This window comes from Neomonachus schauinslandi, chromosome 2, assembly GCF_002201575.2.
Source record: "Neomonachus schauinslandi chromosome 2, ASM220157v2, whole genome shotgun sequence".
NCBI classification, from domain to species: Eukaryota; Metazoa; Chordata; class Mammalia; order Carnivora; family Phocidae; genus Neomonachus; species Neomonachus schauinslandi.
In genome coordinates, this window is record NC_058404.1 from 199,463,228 (window position 1) to 199,489,859 (window position 26,632).

General features: G+C 52.5%; 1 protein-coding gene across 5 annotated transcripts in view; it reads left to right on the top strand.

Annotated features, from left to right (window-relative positions):
- Positions 1-20,952, top strand: part of KIAA0232 (KIAA0232 ortholog) — a 59,231-nt gene extending 38,279 nt beyond the window's left edge. Inside the window, exons 6-10 of one of the 5 annotated variants that reach the window (XM_021677696.2) lie at positions 1,751-4,991; positions 6,399-6,470; positions 11,163-11,271; positions 16,250-16,347; positions 18,458-20,952. In XM_021677696.2, the coding sequence (XP_021533371.1) occupies positions 1,751-4,991; positions 6,399-6,470; positions 11,163-11,271; positions 16,250-16,347; positions 18,458-18,637 (3,700 nt within the window). In that variant the 3' untranslated portion in view covers positions 18,638-20,952. Of the gene's footprint in view, positions 1-1,750; positions 4,992-5,731; positions 6,109-6,398; positions 6,471-11,162; positions 11,272-16,249; positions 16,348-18,457 lie in introns of those variants that run through there. The other 4 variants (XM_021677697.2, XM_021677698.2, XM_021677699.2 and 1 more) reach the window with 4 other exon arrangements.
- The last annotated feature ends 5,680 nt before the right edge of the window (positions 20,953-26,632 follow it).

The following is a 26,632-nucleotide window of genomic DNA, read 5'->3' on the forward strand; positions in this document are numbered from 1 at the left end:
TTGGAGACAGCTGTGAGAAAATATGCTCATCCTTGTTTTACATACAAGGAGACCAAGTTTTCTCCCGCTGATTACAAAGAAATGTGGGCAAGTCATTGACCTTGTCAAGCTTGTTTCCTGAAGATGCTCCTGGATCTTTCTTTGTAAATGGTTAGTAAAATGAGCTACACTATAAGCAGAACTTCCTTATTATACATTTTATTTGAATCTTTGGAACTTCTCGAACTTAAGGTGAAAATAGCTCATATTGGCTGGTGTAGACCTGTGCCGTCCAGTGTGGGCTCCCTGAGCCACGTGTGGATATTTAGCCCTTGGTATGTGGCTTCTTCAAATTGAGATGTGCTGTAAATGTAAAATTCTCACCAGATTTCGAAGACTTGGTATAAAAAAGAATGTAAAATACTGCATTAATATTTTTAAATATCAATTACATGGTGAAATGATAATGTTGTGGATGTATTTGTTTAAGTAAAATACATTATTAAATTCAGCTTCACCTTTTTTTCCTTACACTTTTAATGTGACTCCTAGGACATTAAAAATTATATTTGAGGCTCACCATGTATTTCTGTAGAAAGCTCTGGTAGAGGCTGAAAAGGAGAATCAAGTATAGGCCCTTTGAAAACATGGCCTTTTTTATCACTTCGTGTGTGACCTTGACTGTTGCCTCCAGAACGACAGTCCCCTCGGTAGGCAACCCGACTCCAGATTCTTGCTTTGGCAGTCTGTCTTGCTCTGAAATCTGTGATGGCCACCAGCTTCTTGGCAGATTGGAAACAACTTCTTCTTGTTTTCAAGCCCTGTAAAGGCAGCCTCCCTGGCTTCTCCTATCCTGCATTTCCTGTAGTCGCTGGTCTCCTCGGGTCTTGTGTCCGCACGCAGGCGCCCGTGCCTCACAGGCTGTCGTCCCTAAACTCCGTTTCCGGAGCGTCCAGGCTCTGCTGTGGTCCTCTTGTTCTCATGGTCCTCGGCTGCACCAGCATCCTCTCTTTGACCCCTCGAGCACCCTGCATAATCCCTCCTGTTTCCGAGTGCCTGCGGATGCCCGGCATTTCTCCTGAGAACACGTGGTGAGGACAACCACGTAATGTCCTGGCTCCACTTGCACATTAATTCCTTTACTCCTCCCAGCTCTGTGAGGTGGCTAATTATATTCCCCGCGTCTCGCAGGCCATGAAGAGGTCCTGTCACGGGCCTGAGGTCACACAGCTGGTCAGGGCGGAGTCAGGGCTCACAGTCCGGGAGCGCGGCTTCAGAGCTCATGCTCTCCGGCTTTCAGCTCCCTCTGTTTCCCCTGCTCCCAATGGCCTCGGGAGGTAAGTCCTGTCCTCACCAGTTTGCAGCTGAGAGTGTGGACCGAGACATCAGATAATGAGCTGAAAGTCACATGCATAGTAAGTGACTGGAGCTGAGATCCAAATTCAGATATTTCTTCTCGCGATGGTGTTCTTAATTAAAATGACAACTTTAAAGATAAAAACTGTCCTCTTCCCTATTTTCTAAATATTTCTAAGTCAGTGCTGACCTCAGTGCTAAACATAAAGGTGCTTGATACATGGGACTAAACGTAAAGCATATTTCACTGTATTGTTCTTTTTTTTTTTTTTTTTTTTAAGTTTTAGTTTGTGGATGACGTAAATGTTGACCGTTAAAGGGAAATACCCCGTCACTCCACCTGGGAGGGAATGTTGTTTTGCTGTATCTCGTACATCTGAGTGCCTGCTTTTGAACTCTGTCCTCTGTTTTTCAGGTACTATGAAGCATTTCCACCACTGTCTGAGAAACCAGTTTGCCTGCAAGAAATCATGACTGTGTGGAACAAGTCTAAAGTCTGTTCTTACTCTAGCTCTTCTTCATCATCCACAGCCCCACCAGCTAGCACAGACACATCCTCCCCCAAGGACTGCAACAGCGAAGGCGAAGTCATCAAGGAAAGAAGCAACGAAGCACCCACCTCTGTACACGCGAAAACCCAGAGCAGAAGTAAAAGCGAGAAGGAGAACAAATTCAGTAATGGCACAATGGAAGAGAAGCCTGCTTTGTACAAAAAGCAGATCCGACATAAACCTGAAGGAAAGATTCGCCCTCGCTCATGGTCTTCCGGCTCGAGTGAAGCAGGCTCAAGTTCAAGTGGTCATCAGGGAGAATTAAAAGCATCCGTGAAGTGTGTGAAAGTCAGACACAAGACACGAGAGATTCGAAACAAGAAGGGGCGGAACGGGCCCAGCAGGCTCTCGCTGAAGCCCGGCGACAGGGCTGAGCGGGGCATGCCCGCGGGGGGGAGCAGCGGGGGCTCCTTCAAGCCGCTGTGCCGGCGCGGGAAGAGGCCCTTGAAGGACCCGGGGAGAAGGGACACCGGGAGCGCCGAGGGAAGAGACCTGTCCCTGGAGAGCAGAAACGACAGAGAATATAAAGAGGAACCACTGTGGTACACTGAACCAATTGCTGAGTATTTCGTTCCTTTGAGCAGAAAAAGTAAACTAGAGACCACATACCGAAACCGACAGGACACGAGCAATCTGACGTCAGAGGCGGTGGAAGAGCTGTCAGAGTCCGTGCACGGTCTTTGTCTCAGCAACAATAATATTCATAAAACATACCTCGCAGCAGGTACTTTCATTGATGGTCATTTTGTAGAAATGCCTGCGGTTATCAATGAGGATATTGACCTCACTGGGACCTCATTCTGTTCTCTCCCAGAGGACAAGTATCTGGATGATATTCATCTATCAGAATTAACGCACTTCTATGAAGTGGATATTGATCAATCCATGTTGGATCCTGGTGCCTCAGAAACAATGCAAGGAGAAAGTCGGATTTTGAATATGATTCGACAAAAAAGCAAAGAGAAAACAGATTTTGAGGCAGAATGTTGCATAGTGTTAGATGGAATGGAGTTGCAAGGGGAACGTGCAATATGGACAGATTCCACCTCTGTGGGTGCCGAGGGCTTCTTCCTGCAAGACTTGGGCAATCTGGCTCAGTTTTGGGAGTGCTGTTCATCCAGCTCGGGCGATGCTGATGGAGAGAGTTTTGGGGGAGATTCTCCAATTCGACTCTCTCCGATCTTGGACGGCACAGCGCTCAATCCGCATTTGCTTGCTGGCAATCAGGAGCTCTTTACAGATGTTAATGAAGGATCTGGCATAAACTCGTGTTTTTCAGTGTTTGAAGTGCAATGCAGTAATTCTGTTCTACCATTTTCATTTGAAACTCTCAACTTGGGAAATGAAAATACAGATTCTAGTGCTAGTATGCTTGGGAAAACCCAGTCTAGATTGCTAATATGGACCAAAAATAGTGCCTTTGAAGAAAATGAACACTGTTCTAATCTTTCAACCAGAACTTGTAGCCCATGGTCCCATTCAGAAGAAACACGTTCAGACAACGAGACATTAAATGTTCAGTTTGAAGAGTCCACGCAGTTTAATGCAGAAGATATTAATTATGTAGTTCCTCGAGTCTCGTCAAATTATGTAGATGAAGAACTTCTAGATTTTTTGCAAGATGAAACTTGCCAGCAAAACAGTAGAACGTTAGGAGAAATTCCTACCTTAGTTTTCAAAAAAAAATCGAAACTAGAATCTGTCTGTGGTATTCAGCTCGAACAAAAGCCGGAACACAAAACCTTGGAAACTGCTCGAGGGTGTGGCGAAAGCGGTCCACGTGGAGGCGGCTACAGCTCAGGGGTTATTAAGGACATTTGGACAAAGACGGCAGACGTGGAGAGAATCGACGAGGAGCTGTTCCCGGCGGACGCCAGTGACTGCTGCCGCTGCCTGGAGGCGGAGGCCGAGGGCCTGCGGGCGCCCCACAAGGCCGTGCAGCGGTCCGAGTACCGCCTGTGGGAGGGGCACAAGGAGAGCGTGGAGAAGAGAGCTTGTGTTTCTGGGGCGCTCTCCAAGGTGGACGGCGGCGACTATACCACACCCTCGAAACCTTGGGGCGTGGCCCAGGATAAAGAGAACACGTTCATCCTCGGAGGAGTGTACGGAGAGCTCAAAACCTTCAGCAGCGACGGGGAGTGGGCAGTCGTGCCGCCCAGCCACAGCAAGGGAAGTCTCCTACAGTGTGCGGCTTCCGACGTCGTGACCATAGCTGGTACCGACGTCTTCATGACCCCAGGCAACAGTTTCGCTCCCGGTCACCGGCAGTTATGGAAGCCCTTCGTGTCCTTCGAACAGAATGATCAGCCGAGGAGTGGGGAGAATGGATTAAATAAGGGATTTTCTTTTATCTTCCATGAAGACTTCCTAGGAGCTTGTGGTAACTTTCAGGTTGAAGATCCTGGGCTTGAATATTCCTTCTCTTCCTTTGACTTAAGTAATCCGTTCTCACAAGTTCTTCACGTAGAGTGTTCGTTTGAACCCGAAGGGATTGCCTCTTTCAGCCCTAGTTTTAAACCGAAATCAATCCTCTGCTCTGATTCAGACAGCGAAGTTTTTCACCCCAGGATCTGTGGCGTCGACAGAACACAATACCGGGCTATTCGCATCTCTCCTAGGACTCACTTCCGCCCAATTTCTGCGTCCGAGCTGTCCCCAGGAGGAGGAAGTGAGTCGGAATTTGAATCTGAGAAAGATGAAGCAAATATTCCCATTCCTTCTCAAGCTGATGCATTTGAAGACCCACAGGCCGATCTCCAGCCACTGGAAGAAGATGCCGAGAAAGAAGGCCATTACTATGGAAAATCGGAGCTTGAGTCTGGAAAATTCCTTCCCAGGTTAAAAAAATCTGGCATGGAAAAGAGTGCTCAGACATCACTGGATTCTCAGGAGGAATCAGCTGGGATTCTGCCAGTGGGGAAGCAGAATCAGTGTTTGGAATGTAGCATGAATGAATCTCTGGAAATTGCTTTAGAAAGCTCAGAAGCAAATTGTAAAATAATGGCACAATGTGAGGAAGAAATTAATAATTTTTGCAGTTGCAAAGCAGGTTGTCAGTTCCCTGCTTATGAAGATAATCCAGTTTCTTCGGGACAGCTGGAAGAGGTAGGTGGTTGTCTGTGTGTGTTGGTGCTTGATAGAAGTTGTTGATTGGACTTGAATGCAAGAGCAGCCGAATCAGGCAATGAAAGGGTAGGGTGAAATTAATTGGGAAATTAGCTTCAGTGTCTGAAAACTTACATGGTTATGATTTTACATAAGGGCTTAAAACGGGTTTGATATTTATAAATTGGAAGTAGACCGTGGACCTTTTCTGCAGAGAAAAGACATTTTTATATCATAAAGTAGAAGATCTTGTCTTAATACGCACGTACCGTGCTGCAAACCGAATACACTGGCATTCCAGCCTTCGAAGCTGATGGATCACAAAGTGGCTGTTTACTCCTCGGAAGGCCCTGCGTGCTGCTTCGGAAGCAGAAGCAGAGGGTCTCTTGAGGTATCAAGCCCATCTCATGGTCTCCGAAACGCTGATCAGTTTAGAACTTAGGTTTTTCATGTAAAATAAATTACATCCTGTATAGAGTTCTCTAAAGCAGATGGTGGTACATGTAAAAACCCACAATCCTAATGCAACAAAAGAGCTGTTACAGAACCTACGTGGATGGACCTCATCTTATACCAAGTGCCTATTCCTAAAGCTATGTGACTCACACATTAAAATGAGGCTAATAGTGGTAGTTTTGTGAATGGGAGTCATTGTACCCTTTTGACTATTTCTAAGAAGTGGTTTGAGGTTAAATTGAGTGTGCAAGAAATATCACTGAAGGTCATAACCTGTTTCACAGAAAAGCACAGCAATCTGCCCATTTCTCAGCTGTTACTTGATCAGCAGTGCCTGACCTGTGTCCAGGAGCAGCTTAGTAAAAAGGCAGTTGGAGGTGCTCGGAAGTCATGCCGCCTGTGGCCGGAGAGCAGCTGAATGTCGCCCACTCCCCCACCCCCTGGCCCGGTGCACGTTCCGCCCACCTCTGCTACCGCTAAATCCTACCCAGGTAGCAAGGCTATCTTCAGACCGCCCCCCGCTTCTGATCCTTGTCCTAATTCCTCCTCTCTCCCCTCTCTCCCATCCCCACCTACATCAGAACTAATGCCTCCCTTCTCTCTTCATGCATGATGCCTCTTTTCCTGTTGCAGTTTCCACGTTTATGAGTCATTATGTACTTTTTCTCGTTAGATTATCCGCTCCTAATGGAAACAGACTGTGCCTTCCTCGCTTGTGGGGCCAGTGCCTGGGGCGACCTGAGCGCGTGTGGTGACGACTCGAGGGTCACTGCTCTGAGTAGCCTGCCCAGAGACCCTTAGCGGGGCATGCATTGGGTCTCACCGAAACACTGAAACCGAGCTGCCAAGAATGAAAAACAATAATGTTGTTAGCCCTTACCTGTTTGTTTATTGCCCCACTTTTTATCCTTGAATATTCCTTTATGTACTTTGTATTTCACCTGGTTCCAGATTGGGAAGAAAGAAAAAGAGGGAAGAAGCGAGATTCTACATCATACCACTGCCATATTCCTTCGCTTTCTAGTATGTTGATGGATTTATGTGTTATCAGAATTCTGGGTTGTCTTGGAAGGTCTCAGTTGCTAGTAAAGTCCTGAGGGACATTGTGGGGTTGTCTGCTGGGGTCGGCGTGGCCGCTCCTTTCAGCTCTGGCCTCTGGGCGCCGGTGCCACGGTGTAGAGTCAGGGTGGCGCTCACGCCCTAGATGGATCTGAGGTTCGGAAAGGTTGAGTGACCTGAAGGGACAATGTGGGGACCAGGCTGGGACGAGAGTGTATGCCTTTCCACTCTCACACTGCCTGGGCAGTCTAGGGGAGCCTCCTACAAGGGTCGTCTTCTCCCTTTTCCTGAGAGAGGACACTCTGGGAGCCCTGTTGTAAAGGTCACTGTTGAAAGGCCACCTGGTCCAGAGCAAATGGACTAAAATGTAGGAATTCTAGGGGCACCTGGAGGGCTCAGTTGGCAGAGCATCGACTCTTGATTTCAGGGTGGTGAGTTCACAAGCCCCATGTTGGGCGTAGAGTTTACTTCAAAAGAAAACACTTAAAATGTAGGAATTTTAATGGAATTGGTGTCCAGGAGCATGGATTCTTTTCAAAAGCTTAGTTCAGTCAGTTCAGCAAACATTTTCTGAATACCCATTACATGCCCATCACTAAGGTAGGTGTCCTGTGTGAACAGGTCACCGTCTTTGCACTGGAAGCAGTCAGTCTAGTTACAAAGACCACCTTGGAAGTAGACAATTTACTTTAATTGAAGTAGGTCATTTATTCACATGGCTCAAATTCAGAAGTTACAAGAGGGTGTGTATAGACAGTGAACAGGCTCTCCCCAGCGGCAGCTGCGAGCTTGCGTCCTGGCCCATCTTTCAAGGGTATTTGTGCATGTAGAAGCAAAGGCATGTTCACATACTTTTCCTCTTCTTTTTTCTCTTTTCACAGAAATGGCACTTTATTATAATCACCCTTCCCTTTTGGTTTCCTGCATCCTCTTCCATTGTATGGACGGATGTATTAGGATTTACCTAGCCAGTTCCTTATGTTTTAGGGCATCTGGGCAAACGTAATCGTAGGGAACAGGGGAGGTGGCGTGGTGGAGGTGAGCACAGAATGCCTCGGGAGCCCAGAGGAAGCTGTCCCGACAGTGAGAGTTGAGGGAGGCTTGTTGCACACACCTGAGCATCCCGGGGCAGAAGGGAGAGGAGGCGGGGCGCTCGAGGCAGAGGGAACAGCATCAGCAAAGGCGAAGAGGCACCTGCCGGCAGTTAGTTTGTGGCTTGTGAAATATAAAATGGGAGGTGAGGAGCAGCAAAGAGTGCCTCGGGTTCCATTTGGGGGTAAGTTTGTGGCGTAAGTGTGCTCCTTGTCATTGACTTGGCCAACCCGGTGTCCTGTGCTCTGGAGCACCGAAGAGCAGCAGAAGGCTTGGCCTGTCTTCAGGAGTTGGCGGTCCCGTCCCAGAGAGGAGGCCGTTTTGACCGCAGAGGGTGTGCGGTGGCATCAGAAGGCTCTGATGAGTAGAGGGGGTGGGGGGGGCCATCCTCGGAGTGTGGTACCTGGCCCCCCGTGCCAGGCGCTGTCTGTGCCCACTCTGCTGTCACCGTTATCCCACTGAATGCCCACAGTGACCTTCTGCAGTGGATTTCTGTCCCCTCCCCCTGACTACGAAGGCCATGTAGGCCCAGAGGGGTGGCGTCCCTGCCCCTGAGCCCAGCGTCAGGGACGGAGCCCGAGTTCTTTCCGCTGCTTTGCCACACAGGGTCTCTTGTTGGTCTCAGTGGCCCTCGGCAGCCCTTCATCTACATGGGCTTTCTTTTCCTCTTGTGACCCAGATGGGTGGGAGCTGCCTGTGGCTGAGGGCCCCTTTTCCATGCTCTTCCGAGAGTAGAACTCAAAGAGGAACACCAATGACCTTTGTCTTCCCAAACCCGGGAGTACTTAGTAAGAGTTCGGAGAGGTGCCTCTACCCAGCTTCCGATGTCTAAAGACTTTCTGAGTATCTCATCTTTTGCTGAAAACATTTCTGGTCAGGCTTTCCGGCTTAAATTTATGTCTTCTCTGTTTTCTCGCGGGTTCATTCATTTGTCGAGTATTTTTGGAGAGCCCTACTGTCGGTGCCGGCGACAGGCGCAGAGCCCTGCCCTGGCCGGTCACATGCAGCAGCGCATGCGATCCGTTAGTCGGCATGCGGTATGCTGGTGTACCAAGTGCCGTGGAGGGGGCCAAGAGCTGGCTCAGGGCTGTAGCACAACAGCGTCCTTGGAGGCCTTGCCGCAAGAAGCAGGGCTCGGGGCAGGCTTCTCGGCAAAGGTGCCATCTGAAGACAGGCTTGCGGGTGAGAAAGCGAGCCAAGCAGCTGTCGGAGAGGGAGAGCGGCACAGTGACAGGTGCCCGGCCTGCCCACGGCCGTGTCCTCGTCGGGTTTCCTTCCCTCCGTTCTCCGTCGGCCAGAATTGAATCCGTGCATCGAGCAGAGGTTATTTAAGCCAAGCATGGTCATCTTTGCTGTGCAACCTAGAGGCTGGAGACAGTGGACTGGAATGATGTCCTAAGATAATGCAGGTTCATTGAGTGTGTATTCAGTGTAGCAAAGAACAGGACAGAGAAGTCTCTGCCTTTGGAATTGACTTTCAAGGGCAGGAAGCAGAAAAATTCCTAAAACTATAGCAGAAACTGGCGTGACTTTAACAGTGCTTTCAGCCCGAGGTGGGGGCGGGGGAGGTGGAGGATGGTGGGCCAGATAATCCCGGACCTGCGCTCGTCCGGGTGGAGCCTTTTCTTCAGGCCAGCAGACATTGAGCATCCTGCTTTGTGTAGGCCCTGTGCCCGGAGGCGCACGGGTAAATAAGACATGGGTGCTGCTCGTAAGGAGCTTCCTGCCTCTCTGCTCCAGTCTCGTCTAGCCTGCTCTCTGTTTGTGCTGACGCCTCCAGCCTGCTCTCCCGGCCCTTTCCCACCCTCCGAGATGAGTTCTCTCTCCCTCCCTTTCTTACCCTTGATGGTCTCGGGACAGGGTCACAGGAATAAACACTGATTGCCCCCAACAGCCTGGGACGTTTTCTTTTGCAGGTAGACACGTGCCGCCTCCGAATCCTCTGCCTTCAGTGGTGCCTTGGGGATGGGGGCAGCTGCTCTGTCCAGGGAGCCTTCTTGCTCCTCCCACACAGCACTAAGTTGTCATCCCACAGAGTAGGTGCGCCTTGCAGAGCAGGCAAGGCCTTTCTGGAAAGATCTAGGGGTTCTGGGAATTATGTGCCAGATGCAGTTAATTTCCTTGAACTAGCTGTAGACCTTGGCTGTTGTGGCTTCGTTTGCATGAAGTCAGCGGGGTGCTGACTACTGTCCTTGGGAGTAAGCTGGGGGAGAGCGCAGTGAAGGTGAACTGGCCACTCTGGGTACCCAGTACCGTTTTCCTTCAGTGTCTAATTTGAGAGTATTTCTTTTTACAAAATTATGTTAAGTGAAAAATGAAGGTTGGAGGTGTTTCCCATTAGTTAAATAATAAAAAACACATTATTGAATCAAAAAGTCTTTGACCCATAAGACAATTTACATGTAAGAGAAGAACAAAGTCCCATCAGAGGATTGAAGGTCGTTGGTTGCCAAGACTGCTCAGGCTTTAAGCTTGAACACACGGTGAAATGTCTTCTGAAGCAGTAGGCACATGCAGTGTCCACAGGCCTTATTTGGATTGAGTCCCAACGTCCTCTGGTTCTCAGCAAAGCACATAGTTGAGTTAAAAAGACACATAGGTTGGTAACTCTGCCTACACAGTTTCCTTCGTCCCATACTGTCGTCTTTGACTCCCTCCTGCCCGAGTGTGTAAAGGTGAAGAGGGTCCTCTCTCTTCCCTGGAGTGTCTCACACCAGTGGAGACTTAGGGCCACCCCGTCATTTTTCTGCACTTCCCAAATCTAGAAATTTGCCTTGCCTGGGGATATTCATTGGGGATATTTTGCCTTGTAAGGGTTTTATTGGGTTTTTTAAAAAGATCTTCACTCCACTTCCAATATAAGTCCTTCTTAAAAGCTTCCTTTATATGTTATGAACACTTTGGCTTTTTTTTTTTTTTTTTTTTAAGATATTTATTTGAGGGGTGCCTGGGTGGCTCAGTCGTTAAGCGTCTGCCTTCGGCTCAGGTCATGATCCCAGGGTCCTGGGATCGAGCCCCGCATCGGGCTCTCTGCTCAGCGGGAAGCCTGTCTTTCCCTCTCCTACTCCCACTAATTCTGTTCCCTCTCTCGCTGTGTCTCTCTCTGTCAAATAAAAAAAAAAAAAGATATTTATTTGAGAGAGTGAGAGAGAGCACGAGAGCGGAGTAGGGGCAGAGGGATAAGCCAGACTTCCCGACGAGCAGGGATCCCCATGTGGAGCTCAGTCCTGGGACTCCAGGATCGAGACCTGAGCCACCCAGGCACCCCAACACTTTAGCTTTTTAAATTCACCTCATTGGGGTGTCTGGCTGGCTTAGTCAGTGGAGCGTGTGACTCTTGATCTCAGGGTCGTGAGTTTGAGCCCCACATTGGGTGTAGAGATTACTTAAAAATAGTATCTAAAAAAAAAATTAATAAATTCACCTCGTCTAGAACAGTATTAAAAACAAAAGTCATCAATTTAAAAAATTCTGGATTTGTAGTTCCTAGTTAATAATGTTTCAATTTTCTCCTTTATCCTGACAGTTTGTAAACTTTTTCTGTTATTTGTTTAACCTAAACAGTTTCCCGTATTGAACACTGATGTTCAAGGAATGAATAGGAGTCAAGAAAAGCAGACCTGGTGGGAAAAAGCCTTGTACTCTCCTCTCTTTCCTGCATCAGAGTGTGAAGGTAAGGAGCCCTGTGTTAGGTCATTGGTTCATCCACTCATTCGGATTTCTAATTCATTAAGAGCAGTACATTCTTTCCCTATGAATAGCAGTCTGAAAAGCACTTACCAAGAGGCTTTTGTGTAGCCAGCATTTGTCAGGCACTGGGGACACAGAGATGAGTGAGAACTGGGGCCCACCCTTAGCCTGATGTGGGGAAAGGCATGGAAATACACAAAGGCAGGACCGACCTTTGCCAAAACCTGTTCAGGATCGCAGTGAATCGTGAGGGGAGTGGGGGGTGGGGGTAATCACCCGGGTTGGGGGAATTTCAGGAAGCCGCCCGGGCGGGAAGGGCAGACCCTGTGAAAGGAACAGCTTGCATGGGGGTAAGATGGACTCTGGCAAGTGGGCCCAGCTGGGTTGTAGCTGAGGCCAGGAAGGCGGATTGAGGAAGGCCATTGAGAAGATGGCAGATTGGAGGGTGTCAGGTCCGGTGTGTGTTTTAGAAGAGTTCTAGAAGCAGAGTGGAGAAGGGGTTTAGCAGCTGGGGTTCTGGGCCCCCGCCACGGCTGTCTGGGAGGCCCAGGGCCAAGGCCTGGCCTCAGGACCTGCAGGGGGAGTAAGGGAGAGAGCAGCACGGAGAGGTCTTGTCGAGGATGCCGGCTCCTCGGGGAGTGACTCTCTGTGAGGCGTGGGCAGCAGGAGGGCTTTGGGGGGGTTCCGGCAGGGGGCAGACAGAACAGTAGCACATTGGGTGAAGGTGATTTGGGTCTGTGAGCCTTCCGGGAGGACATGCTCAGCAGCTGTAAAAACTCTCGAAGTCTGGGGAGGAGTCAGGGCTGCGGGGGGCGTGCTGCCAGCTCCCCGGCTGCCCTGGGCTGTGGCATCGACAGTCTCTGCCGCTGGAGCTGGAAGGGGCACGTACGCCGTTGGTTAGTATTCACACGTTCATGGGTCTGGCGTGTCTCCCGGTTCGTCTGTAATGAACGTGGAGCCTTGCCGCTCGCTGCCCACCGAGCCTGGCGCGCTCCGGTGCTCGGGTGCTCGGGACGCTGGCGCCCACCTCCCTCCGCAGCCCAGCCTTCCCCCACTGGGGGGACGGCGGGGCTGTTTGCTTCTCTCTGTGCTCTGAGCCCCAAGACGCCTTCCCCAGAGCCTGCCTTCCTCTTTCCCAGAGGTTCACTGGGTCAGAAAGAGAGCGTAGAGCGGAGTCTTCGTTTTTAGCATCTTTGTTTATTTAACCGCATTTATTAAAGACCTGTCATTCTACCATTAGCTAATATCTGGGTTGCCTTTTATGGTTTACAAAGTGCTCCCAATCTTTCCTTTTACATGGGCCGCACCATAGCCTTGTGAGATGTCAGCCTTAGTTTTCAGATGAGGAAGCTCTAAGACTCAGGTTTGACAGTTTGTCCAGAATCCTTCATTAGCCGTCAAGTTCAGGTTTGCATCCAGACTGTCTTCCTGTGGCCAGAAGCTTTGCGCTCTACAGTGGCTATCTGCACTCAGTGCCCAGGGAGGCGCCAGGGTGAGGGGAGCACAAATCTGGCCTTGACGTAGATCCATTCTGTGCACCCGGTGAGTGTCCAGTCACTGATGAGTTAACTGGAATACAAGTAAGGGGGGTCCGAGGGCCCCAGAGTAGTGCCCCAGAGTAGTGCCGCCAGAGGGAGAGAGAAGAGGGAGGGAGGGAGGGAGGGGGAGGGGGAGAGAGGGAAGGAGAGAGAGGGAGAGAGGGAGGGAGGGGGAGGGGGGAAGAGAGGGAAGGAGAGAGAGAGAGAGAGAGAGAGGGATGTGGCAGCAGGGAGCACCTGGGGTCAGGAAGACCAATCCCTGTGAAGGTTTAGTCTAGTTTTCTTTTTTTTTTTTTTAAGGTTTTATTTATTTATTTGACAGAGAGAGACACAGCGAGAGAGGGAACGCAAGCAGGGGGAGTGGGAGAGGGAGAAGCAGGCTCCCCACGGAGCAGGGAGCCCGATGCGGGGCTCGATCCCAGGACCCTGGGATCATGACCTGAGCTGAAGGTAGATGCTTAATGACTGAGCCACCCAGGCGCCCCAAAGATTTTATTCTTTTTTTTTTTTTAAGATTTTATTCTTAAGTAATCTCTACACCCAATGTGGGGCTCAAACTCACAACCCCAAGATCAAGAGTTGCATGCATTACCGACTGAGCCAGGCAGGCAGCCCTAGTCTAGTTTTCTATCATTAGTTAGTAAGGAGTCAGTCCCAACCCTTAGCTCTGGGTCCTGGGTTTCTGTACAATCCCGGGTTGGTGCTGTAAGGGATGGTTAGTGCACGGTGCTTTTTTTATTGTGAAGTGGCAAATAGAGAAACTCTCAGTGGGTAGATAACGGTAACCAGGCTTTGGAGTGACCTTCAACTCACAACTGTGCATTAAATCCCTGCAGTTGCCTTGTGATGGTGACGTGACGAGCCTCACTCTCTCAGCCTGTGGGGGTGGGGACGTGCAGTCTCAGGAGCAGGTTGGCCAGGAAAACGAGTAGCCTCTTGCCTTCTCAGCAGGAGTGACTGGAGCCTCTTGTCTCCCCCGCTGAAACTCCCAGTGGCTCCCAGTGGCTGGTGGTTAATAACAAGAGTCAGGGACTGACCTGGAAGCTTTTGGCCTCCTGGGAAGGAGGAGGGCCGTCCCTTTTTACAGTGAGGCAGGAGATGGAGGCTCGAGTGAGGCGGCTTGTCCCTGCGCCCTGCAGCGGGGCGGGGGGGGCGGGGGCCATCTGGCCTGGAAGCCCCGGCCCTGCACTCTGCCACCTGCCGGCCTTGCTCTGCCTTCACAGACCCGTGCCTGCCTTGTGCCAGGCCCTGGGAACTCCCACTGAGCCGATGTCCTGGCACAAGCGGAGGGAGTGAGGACGCCAATCCTGTGCCAGCGGGCTGCCTGTAGTGGGAGGTGCCAGGCAGCAGCCCGGGCCGGTGCGGGAGCAGGATGCATCTGCTGTGCCCCAGTGTGCCCGACTAAGGGGAACGGTACGAGAGAGCGGTGGGGACAAGGTCGGCCGGAAGCCAGCAGCCGGAGCGCGAGGGCCTTGCACGCTCCATGCCACGACGGGTCTGTCCTGAGTGGCGGTCTCCAAGCTCACGCACTGGATTCTGGACATTTGGGAGGCTCATTGTGAGTGTGTGGGTGGTGTTTTAGTTTTATGGAGAAAGCCCTGCAGGGAAAGCGTATAGATAACAGTTAGGGGCTCGGGAGACAAAATGGAGCTGGAGTCCAGGGCCTCTGTTGCCAGCTGGTAGACCTGGGGCAGTGACCAGACCTTCTGTGTCTCCATTGTCTGTATTTGTAAAAAGAGGCTAAAGATAATACTTCCCTGAGGGGGTACTTGTGACGAGTAACTTGCATAGCATAGGCCTGGTACATGGTCCTAACCTGGAACACGGGAGCTGTCCATGGGCGGATCACGAAGAACGTGGTCTGCAGTCAGCACTCCCTTTTCCTAATGCCTGTGGTGTCCCGAACCTCTGTACATACAGAATCCCGAAAGCAAGGCAGGAAAGTGCCGTAGTCCGGAGGAGGGCTGGATCCGGCTCCACCCCTAGTCCAGGAGATAGTTACCTCCCCGACGGTAGCTAGCTGGCGGGGCGCGCGGAGCCTGTGAGAGCTTGATCAGGCGAGCCGAGGCAAGGATGGCCACCCCGAGGGGGTGAGCAAGCCGGGGACTTGGTTAGTAGCCAGCGTGCCAGTGCTGTTCCTGAGGCTGCCCGCACGTCATCTCTTTAAACTTGCACGGGGACCCCATGAGGGCAGATGGTCACCCTGTTTTAGAGATGAGGGAGCTGGGGCTCAAAGAGGGTCGGTCATCTGCCGAGTTACGTCACAGATGAGTGTCAACCAGGGATCCACTCATGTCTGTGTAGTCCCAGAGCCCGGGTTATTTTCATGAACCTGAGCTGGTAACTTCGAGGTCCTGAGGCAGGCAGAGAGGGCTAAAGATCATGGAGAACATGATGTGGCCAGCACCTGATGGTAGGAGGGCACAGCGGTCACTGAGCGTCGGTCCTATCCTCTCCGGTGTCACGCATGGGTAGCATGTCATCTCATTGAACACCTCGTGGTAACTGGACCGCAGGCAACAGGAAACAGATGCTCAGTTGGGGCATTACAGGACTTGCACACAGTGATTTAAAGCCAGGGTCCATGTCGGGCCTACCGGCCGTCTCCTCTCTCACCGCTGTGTCTGCAGCTGCGTGGGGGGCTGGTCTGGATTAAGACTGGTGGGGGTCAGCCGTGGCTGTGCATCAGAATACCTAGGAGCTTTTCAGACCAGTTCAGTCAGGATCTCAGGTGGGGGCCTGGGCTCGCAGACTTGGCTTCAGTGAAGCTTCCAGGGCTGAGAACCTTTGCACTAAATGATTTATTTGATTCCTTCTAATTCCAGCTTCCAGTTCCATCCCCTTCTGTGGGCCACTACTCAAACCACTAGCCTCCTTTCTCTTCCCTGTTCTGCAGATACAGGAAAGATGTACTTTAGTGCGGTGTTGACTTGGGAGGGAACAAATGAGGTGGTTACCCTGTTTTGTCTTCCCCACTGCACTTCCCCCGTCTGCAGTCCCTCTGTTTAGTTGTTAGATGAACACACACACGGTGCATCGTCTGTCTCCCTCCGTACGCTCTTGAGAGCTTGGGCCTGTGTTCCGAGGGCTTACCCCACTACAGGTGTGAATATGTGTTTGTTGAATGAATGTCTCGTGCTGGGATCACAGGCATGTCTGGGTTATGCCAGCCTATTTTTTAAAAACTCGATGAACAGTGTATTAGAATTTTTAAATTGGCGTAGCATTTTGCTTGTGCGTACTGGCTTGGCTGGTGGTGCCCATGTCTGCTTTTAGTGAGTACTTAAATTCTCCAGAGGGTTGGTACACCTGACTGGTCTGACTTCAGCAAAAAAGGAAACAAAAATGTCTGTTTCATAACTGTGTCTTAATGAAATTTCCCCCCCTTTCCCTCTTTTCCCTTCTCCATTCAAAATGATTAAGAATGTTATACAAATGCCAAGGGAGAGAATGGTATAGAAGAGTGTCCAGATGGTAAAGACATACCCAGTAACGAAGAGCGTCTGTTAGATTTTAATAGGGTAAGTGGACTGTCCTCCTCCTTACTAACTTACTAACGGCCACACCCCCTTGCCCCTCAGTCTGGAGCCTGGGAGCCCTGGGAGCTCCCCTCACCTGCCTTCCCAGGTCAACCAGCTCCATGGCCCTCAGCCCCCGCCTGCATCACCTCCCACCCCATCCGCTGACTACCAAGGCTTCCCACGCCCCCGCCCTCACTCCCCCCCTCCCCCGTCCTTCCCAGTGCTGCCACAGGGAATCTCTGCATACCAGTTGGACCTTGTCACTCCCTCAGAAGCCCCTGGGTGGGCACCACCAGGGAGCCCTCCGGGTGCTCTCTGCGGACGGACCCCTCCTGTCCTGTGCCCTCACCACGCCCAGTGTGGCACTCTGGTCTCAGCCTTGGCCCCAGGCTGCTTTCGGTTTCTGTACCACCGCCTCCCCACCAGGCCATTGAGCTCCCATTAGGCAGGCAGGCGGCTGAATCGAAGGAAACATGTCTCTCTTCTCTGTGTCAGCTCAGGTCCTCTGAGGACTTTTCCCCCAAAGCACCCTAGGGTGTTGGCACCCACGGTCCTGTCTTTCCCACCCCGGTGAATGGTACCCTGCAGCATACCCCGCTGCCGCAGCCACGCCTGGGAGCCGCTCTCTGGCCCCTGGCCGCCCCGCCTGTCAGCCGTCGCCCTCCTCCCTCCTCCCGTCTCCTGCACCCTGTCCAGGCTGAGCACCCGCTCGCCGGTCCTCACAACCCCTGACGGGCGCCGTCACTGTGCCATCCTGCACAGACTCGGGACCTCCTGTCTGAGGCCGTGCAGCCACAGTGCTAAGTGCAGACCTGAGCCGTGAGCCTCAGCTGGGACTTGGCAACTCCCGCTCTTAACCATAGTGGCCTTCCGTCACTGCGCCTTGCCCAGAAAGGCCCTGTGGGCTCTGCCGTCACGTGCCTCCGGCCCCACATCCTCTCTTCTCCCCTCCGTCCTTGTGGCTGTCTTCTGCTTCTGCCTCAGGGGTCCCAACCAGGGATGGTGCTGCCATTTGGAAATGGGGGGTGTTGGTACTATTACTGGGGGTGCTGGGTACTCTGAGGATGGGGGTGTTCCTAGTTTCTGTGATGGGGGTGTTGCAGGTTCCTGTGACTAGGGGGGCGGGGGCGCTGCTAGTTACTGTGACTGGGGGGTGCTGGTTACTGTTGGGTGGGGGTTTTGCTAGTTACTGTGACTGGGGGCGTGCTGGTTACTCTGGGGGGTGGGGACATTGCTCCTTATTGTGACTTGGGGAGGTGGGGGGATGTCGCTGGTTACTATAATTGGCCAGTGGGGGTGGCATGTTTCTGGTCACTGTGAGGGAAGGGGGCTTTGCTAATCACTTCAAGGGTAGGGGGAGCATTACTAGTTGCTATGGAGGGGGGAGAGTGGTGTTGCTAATTACTCTGGGTTTGGGGAGCATTGGTAGTTACTGTGACTAGGGAGGGGCTGCCATTTGCATTCAGTGTCCTGGGGGACAGAGATGCTGACCATCTGGTGTGTGGGGGACAATCCCACACAGTAAAGAGTTTTTAGAACTCCAGTTCTGAAGCCCGGCCCCCAGGCTCCCAGGCAAGCTCTTGGCTGTACCTCGCACAAGGCTTGCTTCTCAGCCTTCAGGTGAGGACACTTCTCAGAACTCCCTTCCCTGTCACAGATGTCTGGCGTGTGTGTGTCCTGTCTGCGCCACATCACCTGGTTTACACCGCAGCGTGCAGTTGTGTTGGTTGGTCGGCTTGCTATGGGCTCTCCTGGAAGGCGAGCCCGGGGAGGACACGGCCGTGCTGACCTCCCTGGGGTTCCCGGTGCTCAGCCCAGCCCCCAGCTGTGGCCAGGCCTTAGACATTGGTTTTGTGCAGCCTTCACACGTGGAACGTTTTGTCCCAGGGACTGAACACACAGAATTAGGATTTGGGACCCTTTATGGATCATGGAGGAGAGGTGGTTGGGTTTGCTTTGAAGCAGTGCAACTCTGAATTCATATTCTTTAGCTCTGCCAAGAAAGCCAGCGATTTGCCGTGTGACCTCTGTATATCAAGAGTGTTTCATGTAGCCCTTTTGGAAAAAAGTCTGGCTTTTGATCTGTTGAAAACTGTTCCTTTAATCCCAGGTGTCTTCTGTTTATGAAGCAAGGTGTGCCGGAGAGAGAGATGCCGGAGCAGAATCCAGTGGCTTCCGCAGAAAGATCTACTCCAGCGCCGGCTCCGGCTCGGAGGGCTCTGGCTCGGAGGGCGGAGGCGAGTGGGCGGACCCTGGCGAAGAAGAGCTCTTTTCTCGAACTCATCTCTAATCCTGCAGAGTAGTACAGATTATTTTTTGAGAGTGATATGTGATGGCAAATTACCCTTTTGTGAGGCCTGTTAATCTAAAGCAACAACTTAGGTTTCTTCTTCAATTAACTGATTCAGATCAGCAATTATCTTTCTCTTCTTGCTTATTTTAGAGTTGAGGACAGCTATCCTGTTGAAGATTTTTTGTTTTCCAAGCTGTTGAATTCTTGGCTATTTGAAATAGACTAGATTGTGTTGTCCAATCAAGAATGGGTGTGCATGTGCTTGTCTAGAAGCATCCCTGCTTTCCGCATCTTGACTGCAGTTGCTGTCTGTCCTTCCAGCTGCAGCCCGGTCTCTGTCACCTTAGCTCCGCGGTGTCCGCAACCACTTCTGCTCTCCAGAGACTTGAGCTTTGGAACCTTTAGGCTTTGTTCTCTAAGAACTGGGATATAAATACTTACCCCTGCAATGGATCGGGGCCTTTCTCAAGGCAAGAGGGAAGCATGGGTGACTCATCCACGGTCTTCATTCAGTCAGATCTCATGTACATTTGATGTAGGAACCACAAGGGTGTGCTTTTAGAGACTTAAAAAATACTGTGTTTTCTCTCTTAGGATTCTCCCCCCCCCCCCCCTCGAGTATCATGGAAGACACTGTGGTTTGTGATTTTCTTGCTAACTGGAGGAGCCAAGGCTTTTGGGGTGTGGGCTAGCAGAGGAGGCCGAGTGGGGCAAGAGCGTACCCCCAGCCTGTTCTTACGTTGCGGTTACTTTTACGCCAAAACACCCCTTCAGGGTTACTCATGGTGAGGGTCTTAGTTGCAAATTATGATTTTCTGGTGACCTCCATTGAATCGAAGCCTCCAGAACTCAAAATTATAAACGTTTGACATGCAGTAAAGGCCACCTCGTCACCCCGAAGCAGCCCTGGCTGCAACAGCTAGCTGCTGTCATGACCGTGATTCGGTCGAGCTTAGATCACATTTTGTGTTGGAGACAATGTTCTGGGCAAGTTCTGTGTGGTGGGCTGGGGGCGGGCAGAGACGTCCTTTCTCCCAGACCTTTGTGATGGCTTCATGGGACTCGCTTCCCGCTTCCCGCTTCCCGTGGGGGCCCAGCCGTCAGTCTGTCTCCTACAATTCCTGTCCGCTCAGGATGGCCGCCGCCTCGGGTTTTCACACCAGCGGGCAGCAGGTGGAGCTGCAAGGAGCGGTGTTTGTGAAACCAAATTGTTTTCCTATTCTTAAAAACAAACAAAAAAACAAAACCTAATGTGTAAAATCAGTTTAGCGTGTCTGTAACACCAGGAACGGCAGAGAAGTCTGACGTGGACGAGACAGCTTCACCACGAATCGTGGCAGGTAGTACATACCATGTCCAGTTCACTAGCTGGAGGCTGGAGTGGCTGAGAAAGCCCTGGTTTGCTTCGAGCCCCAGGTGTGGTTGCCTGTCTCGTAACTGAGAACACAGACAACTCCAAGGCTGGGGAGTCACCCCGGGTTGTGTGTGTCCTCCCTATGAGAAACCTGGTGGACGGTCGGCTTGGATCTCACCACATGTCAGGGTTTGTTCTTACACAGCACATCTTAAGACACTTTAAAGTGTGTGTGTGTGTGCATGTGTGCGTGTGCGGGTGTATGTATGTGTGTGCAAGGTTTATGTTGCTGTTATTTATTTACAGACTTTATAAGGTTTTATGTATTTTTCTTTCTTCCGGAGCTTCCTAAAAAGTGATTAGCATCTGCACTGAAATATAATTTAACAGCAAAGGCAAAAAAGAATTGGAAGTTGTAAATTCCTAAAATCACTACAGTGACGATCCTTCTAGAAATCGTTGCTTATGTAGCAGAGACCAAATAAATATATTTCAGATACAACCTTTAGCTCAGTTGATTTTGGACAGCTGCTTTTTATCAAGACAGGGCTCCAGGTGGCAGAGGCACCGACTTCCTCCCGCACTGGCAGGAAGACGGTGCACCTTCCACGGGGGAAAGGGGATGGATTATAAATGGGCAAGGGGATTAACAGATTATGTATTTATTTGTTTTCATAGCTAAGTGGCTGAAGCCCGGAGGCTTTCAGCAACAGAGTTGAAAGTGTGGTTTTTAGTTTTGTGAATGGATGATCACAAAGAAAAAGCATTTTTTAAAAAGTTGGCAAAACGCTGAAACGCCCTGTGGTATGAAGCGCATTGCGTATCCGTAGCACTGAAGTATCCGTTTTCCATTCCTGGGCTGAGATTTTTTTCCCCGTGGTTGTATTGTTCTGATTTCACGTACACCAGAGTAACTGATTTTTTGTTTTCTTGTGGAGTTAACACCAAATAAAAATTTTGAAAAACAGTTGGTTGTCTTTGTTTATCATAGCAAAGAATCTTTTGTAACGAGCCCCAGCCTTGTCTTAATGACCTGCGTCAGGAGAAGATAGAAAGTGCCCAGGTCACATCATTCCAGATGAAGGGGATTTAGCTCTTACAGGCATTGCTCAAGATGCTGGCATTCTGCTTTGCTGGAAAAGGAGGACGGGCCCTGCTGATAAACGAGTCGCTCCCCTCCCCAACCCCAGCTCCTACCTGAATCCTGCAAAGAACACAGCATTTTTGTCCGTAGGTATAGACAAAACTTCCATCTTTTTGTTATGGAAAAAAAAATTTATTAACAGGATCAGTGTTCATTGTAGAAAAAGAAATCCGTGTGTTTTTAAAATATAAGGGAAAACTGGGGTGCCTGGGTGGCTCAGTTGTGGAGCGTCTGCCTTCGGCTGAGGTCATGATCCCAGGGTCCTGGGATCGAGCCCCGCATGGGGCTCCCTGCTCAGCGGGAAGCCTGCTTCTCCCTCTCCCACTCCCCCTGCTTGTGTTCCCTCTCTCGCTGTCTCTCTCTCTGTCAAATAAATAAAATCTTAAAAATATATATATATATATATATATATATATATATATATATATATATAAGGGAAAACTCCTCTGCGCTGCCGCGGCCGCTGGAGCTGGGCTGCTCCCGTTCGTGCCCAGCGCCTTCTAGACGTCTAGCTGAGCGTCTGTATGCCTAGAGCGCGCGCTGTGGCGGGGCCGTGCTCTCCCTGCTCTTCGGGACCTCAGAACACGGCCTCCCGCGGACGTCTCCTCGTGACTATAGGCATACCTCAGTGTTTTGTTTGTTTGTTTTGCCTCTGTTGGAAGCGGACTTCCTTTCTCTCCCCATCTGTAAGCTGATCCTCAGCTTGGGTTATGTCAGGCAACTACTTTCTCCAGTTGGCATTTGTCTTTCATCTGGGGCTGAGGACAAGTGGATTCTATACAGAAGCATTTCAGTGTTGTTTTTATCCTTTTTTTTTTTTTTTTAATGGTTTCTGGGATGTGTGTGCATGTTTTTAAATGCTTTCTTCACCTTGAAAGAGTATAAAGATATACTTCCGTGTTTTTCTAGAACCCATATACTTCATGTAGAGTACATTTTTCTTTCTTTCTTCTTTTTTTTAAGTAAGCTTTTTGCCCAGTGTGGGGCTCGAACTCATGGCCCTGAGATCAAGAGTCACATGCTCCTCCTACTGAGCCAGCCAGGCGCCCCTGTCGAGTTGGTCTTTGAAGCACGTAAATTATATACAAGGAGTGAGGCTTAAGGATTCAGCTTCCCTTTTTCCCGGCTAGTTGGCCAGCTGCCCCAACTTGGTGTGTGATCACGGCTGACTGCCTGCCTGTGGCCTGAGTCTTCCTGGGCACAGCGGCAGTGCCCGGTTGGACGGGGAGCTCCCCTCCCGGAACTGCCTGAGGCAGGACTGGAGGGTGTTCGTGCAGCAAGGTGGCCCCTTGTTCGGGTTCGATAGGTCGTCCACGGGTTCGATAGGTCGTCCACGGGAGGTGTGCCTTGGGGCCACCTTTGACTGTGGTCAGCCTACTTGCTTCGCCGGTGCCCACACTAGACTGTTGCTCTGTGCACACGGTCACCTGGAGATTCGGCTCTGTCCACAGGAATTGTGACATCACAGCTAAGTGCTTCTCAGCCCAAGGGGTATAAAGCCCTCTGTTTTTTAAAAAAAGATTTTATTTATTTTGGGGAGGGGCGAAGGCAGAGGGACAGAATCTCCAGCAGACTCCCCTCTGAGCGCAGAGCCCGACGTGGGGCTCCATGTCACACCCTGAGATTGTGACCTGAGCCGAAATCAAGAGTCAGACGCACAGCCCGCTGAGCCGCCCAGGCGCCCCTCAAGCCCTGTCTGTGAGCCGCTCGCTGCTCTGGTGGCTGTGTGTGCCCGGGGCCCGCACCTGCTCCGCTGTCCAGGAACGGGAAGGGATGCCCAGCCCCGGGTTTCTCTTGAGAGCAGCCGGCGGCTGGGTGGCATCACCGGCCGCACTTGCGAGCACAGAGGCCGGGAAAGGCGCTCCCGCTTGAGAGCCCGCCATTAGCCTTGCGTCACCGGTGTGGGGAAAGAGGATCGCCAGGGACAGTTGCCTCACTGGACTGAACTAGCAGTGACTGGCAGTGACCTCACCACCTAACACGTGGATGGTGTCCACCAGTCTGCTAGTAACAAGAACAGCAGGCATCCTTCCAGGCATCAGGTCGTGTTAACGGACAGCCCCATGAAGTAGGTGCATTTGCCCATTTTACAGGTGAGAAGACAGGCACCTCCCTGCGGTCTCGCACCTGCTTCGACGTGGGGCCAAGATTTGAAGTCCGTGTAAGCGGAGATCGTAACAGGACCTCCTGTAGGGTAGGTTTGTAAAGATAAAACAGCACAGCCAGAACACAGAGTCAGGGAGACGCGGTCCCGTCCTGGGGGTGTCCTGGGGGTGCGGCCAGGAAAGAAGCAAAGCCGGAAGTGCAAAGGAGAAGCTGCTTGCACTCCAGTCGGTAACTCAGAAGAAAATCACGTCCGCAGGCTGCCCCTTCCTTCCCTCTTCTCCCCCCGCACGGTGGGGGGTGGCAAAGGTGGGGGGGGTAGCAGAGCCTCAGGGTCAGGCCCTGCAGAGGCCAGTGCGGCTAGGTGCTGACCGTGGCCGTGTGGCTGCCCTGGCCTGCTCTCTCCCTGACAGGAGGTCACACTGTCCCCCATCAGACAGGAAACCAGCTGCCCTGGGCGGCTCCAGCTCCGGGTGGTGTCTGGGCCAGGGGGCAGTGGCTGGGGCCACGGCACAACCGGGTGTCCCCTCAGAGCCGAGTCTGGGGTAAGGGGGCAGGCACGTGGCCTGCTGCAGCTCAGTCAGACGCTGGGCCTGCCACTTGGTGTCACAGTCCAGGGGACCTCTCGGGGCCTGTCTGGGGAGGTGCGAGAGGCCCCTCCTTTTGGCCTGCCACCCAGCAGGCCCTGGCCTCCCCCGAACAACCCAGCCTGCAGTCACAGATGGGGACGACCGCCCTCAGCTTCCAGATGAGGGGGTTGGGTGGGCTGGTCCTCGGCCGTCCCCCAGCCCTGTGTGGGTGTGCATTTCAGGCAAGGCTGGTGACAGGCAGGTCGGGCTTCCTCCTCACCGGCCTGAGGACAAGCTCCAGAGCGCGCCTCGCCCTCCCCTCTGGCTTCTCTCCGCCCACACATGCTTCTCTCTGTCCCCACACGCCCCTGCATCCTGAGCCAGTCCTGGAGGCCAGCTCCGGCCCCCGAGGGGCTCCTGGTCTGACCCTGCTGCTCCCTCAGCTAGGGTACATTGACCGCGCGCCCACCATCCAGGGTCCTTCGCAGCCATCCGGGCTTGTCCATTGCCCCAGCTTGTGCCAAAGGCCCCAGGCTGAGTCCGCTACTGGCTCCTCACTCTCGGGTCTGGGGCCCACCTTCCCACCACTGTGGCTTCTACTCTGTCCTTCAGGCCCCCGGGCAGAGCCCCCACAGGAACTCGGGCCGCTGTGGGCCTGACCTGCTGGGAGAGGTTGTTGGCCCAGCCGGGCGGCGGCTTCGGGCACATTCTCCCTTTGCTGAAGAGAAAGCAGCATCGAAGGAGCCCCAGCCTGAGTGCCCTAAACCCCAGGCTCGAGCGACCTCAGGGCTCCCAGGGGTCACTGAGGACCTTGAGCAAGTCCTGCCCCCTTCTGGGCTTGACTCTGGCCCTTCTCACAGACCTGGGGCCCCAATTCCTGCTCGTCACAGATGTCAAACATGCTCACGGCCGCCTCCCACAAACCGCAAGCTGCAAGCCAGCGATAACGGACAGCCCAGCCCCGTGGCTCCCCAGCTAGGCCGCCTCACTCCAGCCCAGTGATCACAGACCTGGGAACTGCTCAGAGACATTAGGGACCCCCAGCTGACAGAACTCAGCGGTGGCAGACCTGGCCCTGAGCCCCGCGCTGCCCTGTGCTCATGCTGCCCCCTCCCCCACACCTGCACCTGTCTCGATGACCACCCTTGGGAGCTTGCATTTGCCTGGCAGCTCCCCCACCACATAAGGCCCTAGCCAGGGTGCTGGGCGAGCCTCTTTCCATGCAGTTGGGGGGCCCTGGGCTCCCCCTCCCCGCCTCTTTCACCCCCTACCTGTGCTTCCCCTTCCTGAGTGGGGGAGGAAGTGAGAGACCTGGACCTCTGGGTGACTTCCTCATGCTGAACCTGGGCCCCCCACTCACACATGCTTCCCCCAGACTTAATGCTGTCACGCGTGACGCCGTTACCTGGACGAGGCTGGCAAGCAGTGGAGCCTCATTGCCTACTGATCTGTGCCTTGAGCTTACTGAGTCCTCACAGTGGAAATGGCGACTGCAGGTTGGGGTCTTTTGGGGGCTAGGGTGTCTTGTTCATGTTGGCATGAAGCTGCTAATTAGGAGGAAAGGAGGTCTCTGGGCCTTGGTCATAAGCGGGGTTTGGAAACATTCATTCATTCAACAGATAGGTATCAAGATCCTACTATGTGCTAGGCCCTAACCCTGATGCTGGTAATAAATTATTGTTTTTCTAAATCAGTAAACCTCCCGCAGCCCTGGTTCTCTGGGAAGAAAGCTCTCATCACATCCTCTTCCATCTCTCCAGCCCACCTGAGCCACGGCCATTCTTGAGGGGTCTGAAGGGAGGCGTGAGGATGCCTCCAAGTCCAGGCAGCTCTTTACATCTGGAGACTCTTCCTTATCTTAACCCCCAAGTTTCCCTGCCTGGTGGCCGCTCAACCCCAACCAACTCACACACCACAGGAAGACCGCACGCTGGGGGTGGGGTGGGGTGAAGTGGGTGAGGCCCTGCTCTGCCCTGACCAGCTGAGCAGCCTTGCCAAGGTCAAGGGCATCTCTGGGCAGGGCACGGGGAGGAGGGAGGCATGACTATCGATTCCACACACTCAGGGGGCGTGGCCCTTCCTGCAGGACGAATGACACATTTCATCCCAGAGAGACTGCCGAGCTTCCGTCTCCACCCATCACTGCAGATGGGCTGCTGACAACAACGTGGTTTCCTCCGTGGCAGTGTCTGGCTTTCCGGCCTGGCTACAGAGCCCAGAAAGCTGGGCAAGCTGCTGCCTGGGCACAGCCTCCCTGGGCCTGGAAAACCGGATGGAGTGTGCAGTGGGGAGCCTCCACTTACCAGCCCGATGGAGGGAGGCCACGTGGCGCAGCTGGAGGAGCCCAGGGCTGGGTCCAGACTGCCTGGCTCTTCCGCCACGTGGCCTTCTGCAAGCCATTCATCCTCTTGAGCCTCAGTTTCCCCCTCTGTACAACTGGCAAAGCGAGACCGACCGCCAGGCTGAGCAGGAATAATGTACCTGTACGTATAGGGTGGTGGATAGGTGCTAATTCCCTCCGTAGTGGCCGCCCAAGTCAACTGGTCAGACCATCCCAGAATCTCTGGTTGGTTTGTCGGAGTCTGACCGGCAGCGTCCAGGTGGGTATGGCGGGGGTGGGCACCGTCATTCGGGAAGAGATGGAAATAGGGAGGTGGCGGGGGTCAGTTTGTGAGAGGCCTTGAATGGCTCTTGGGAAAGGCTCATCCTGGAGGTAGCAGGGAGCGTGGAGAGGTGTGAACGAGCACCATTTGTGTTGAGGGTACAACAGTGGTCTCTGAGGTTGGGCAGGGATGTCAGAATCAGCTGACGCCCAACACTCT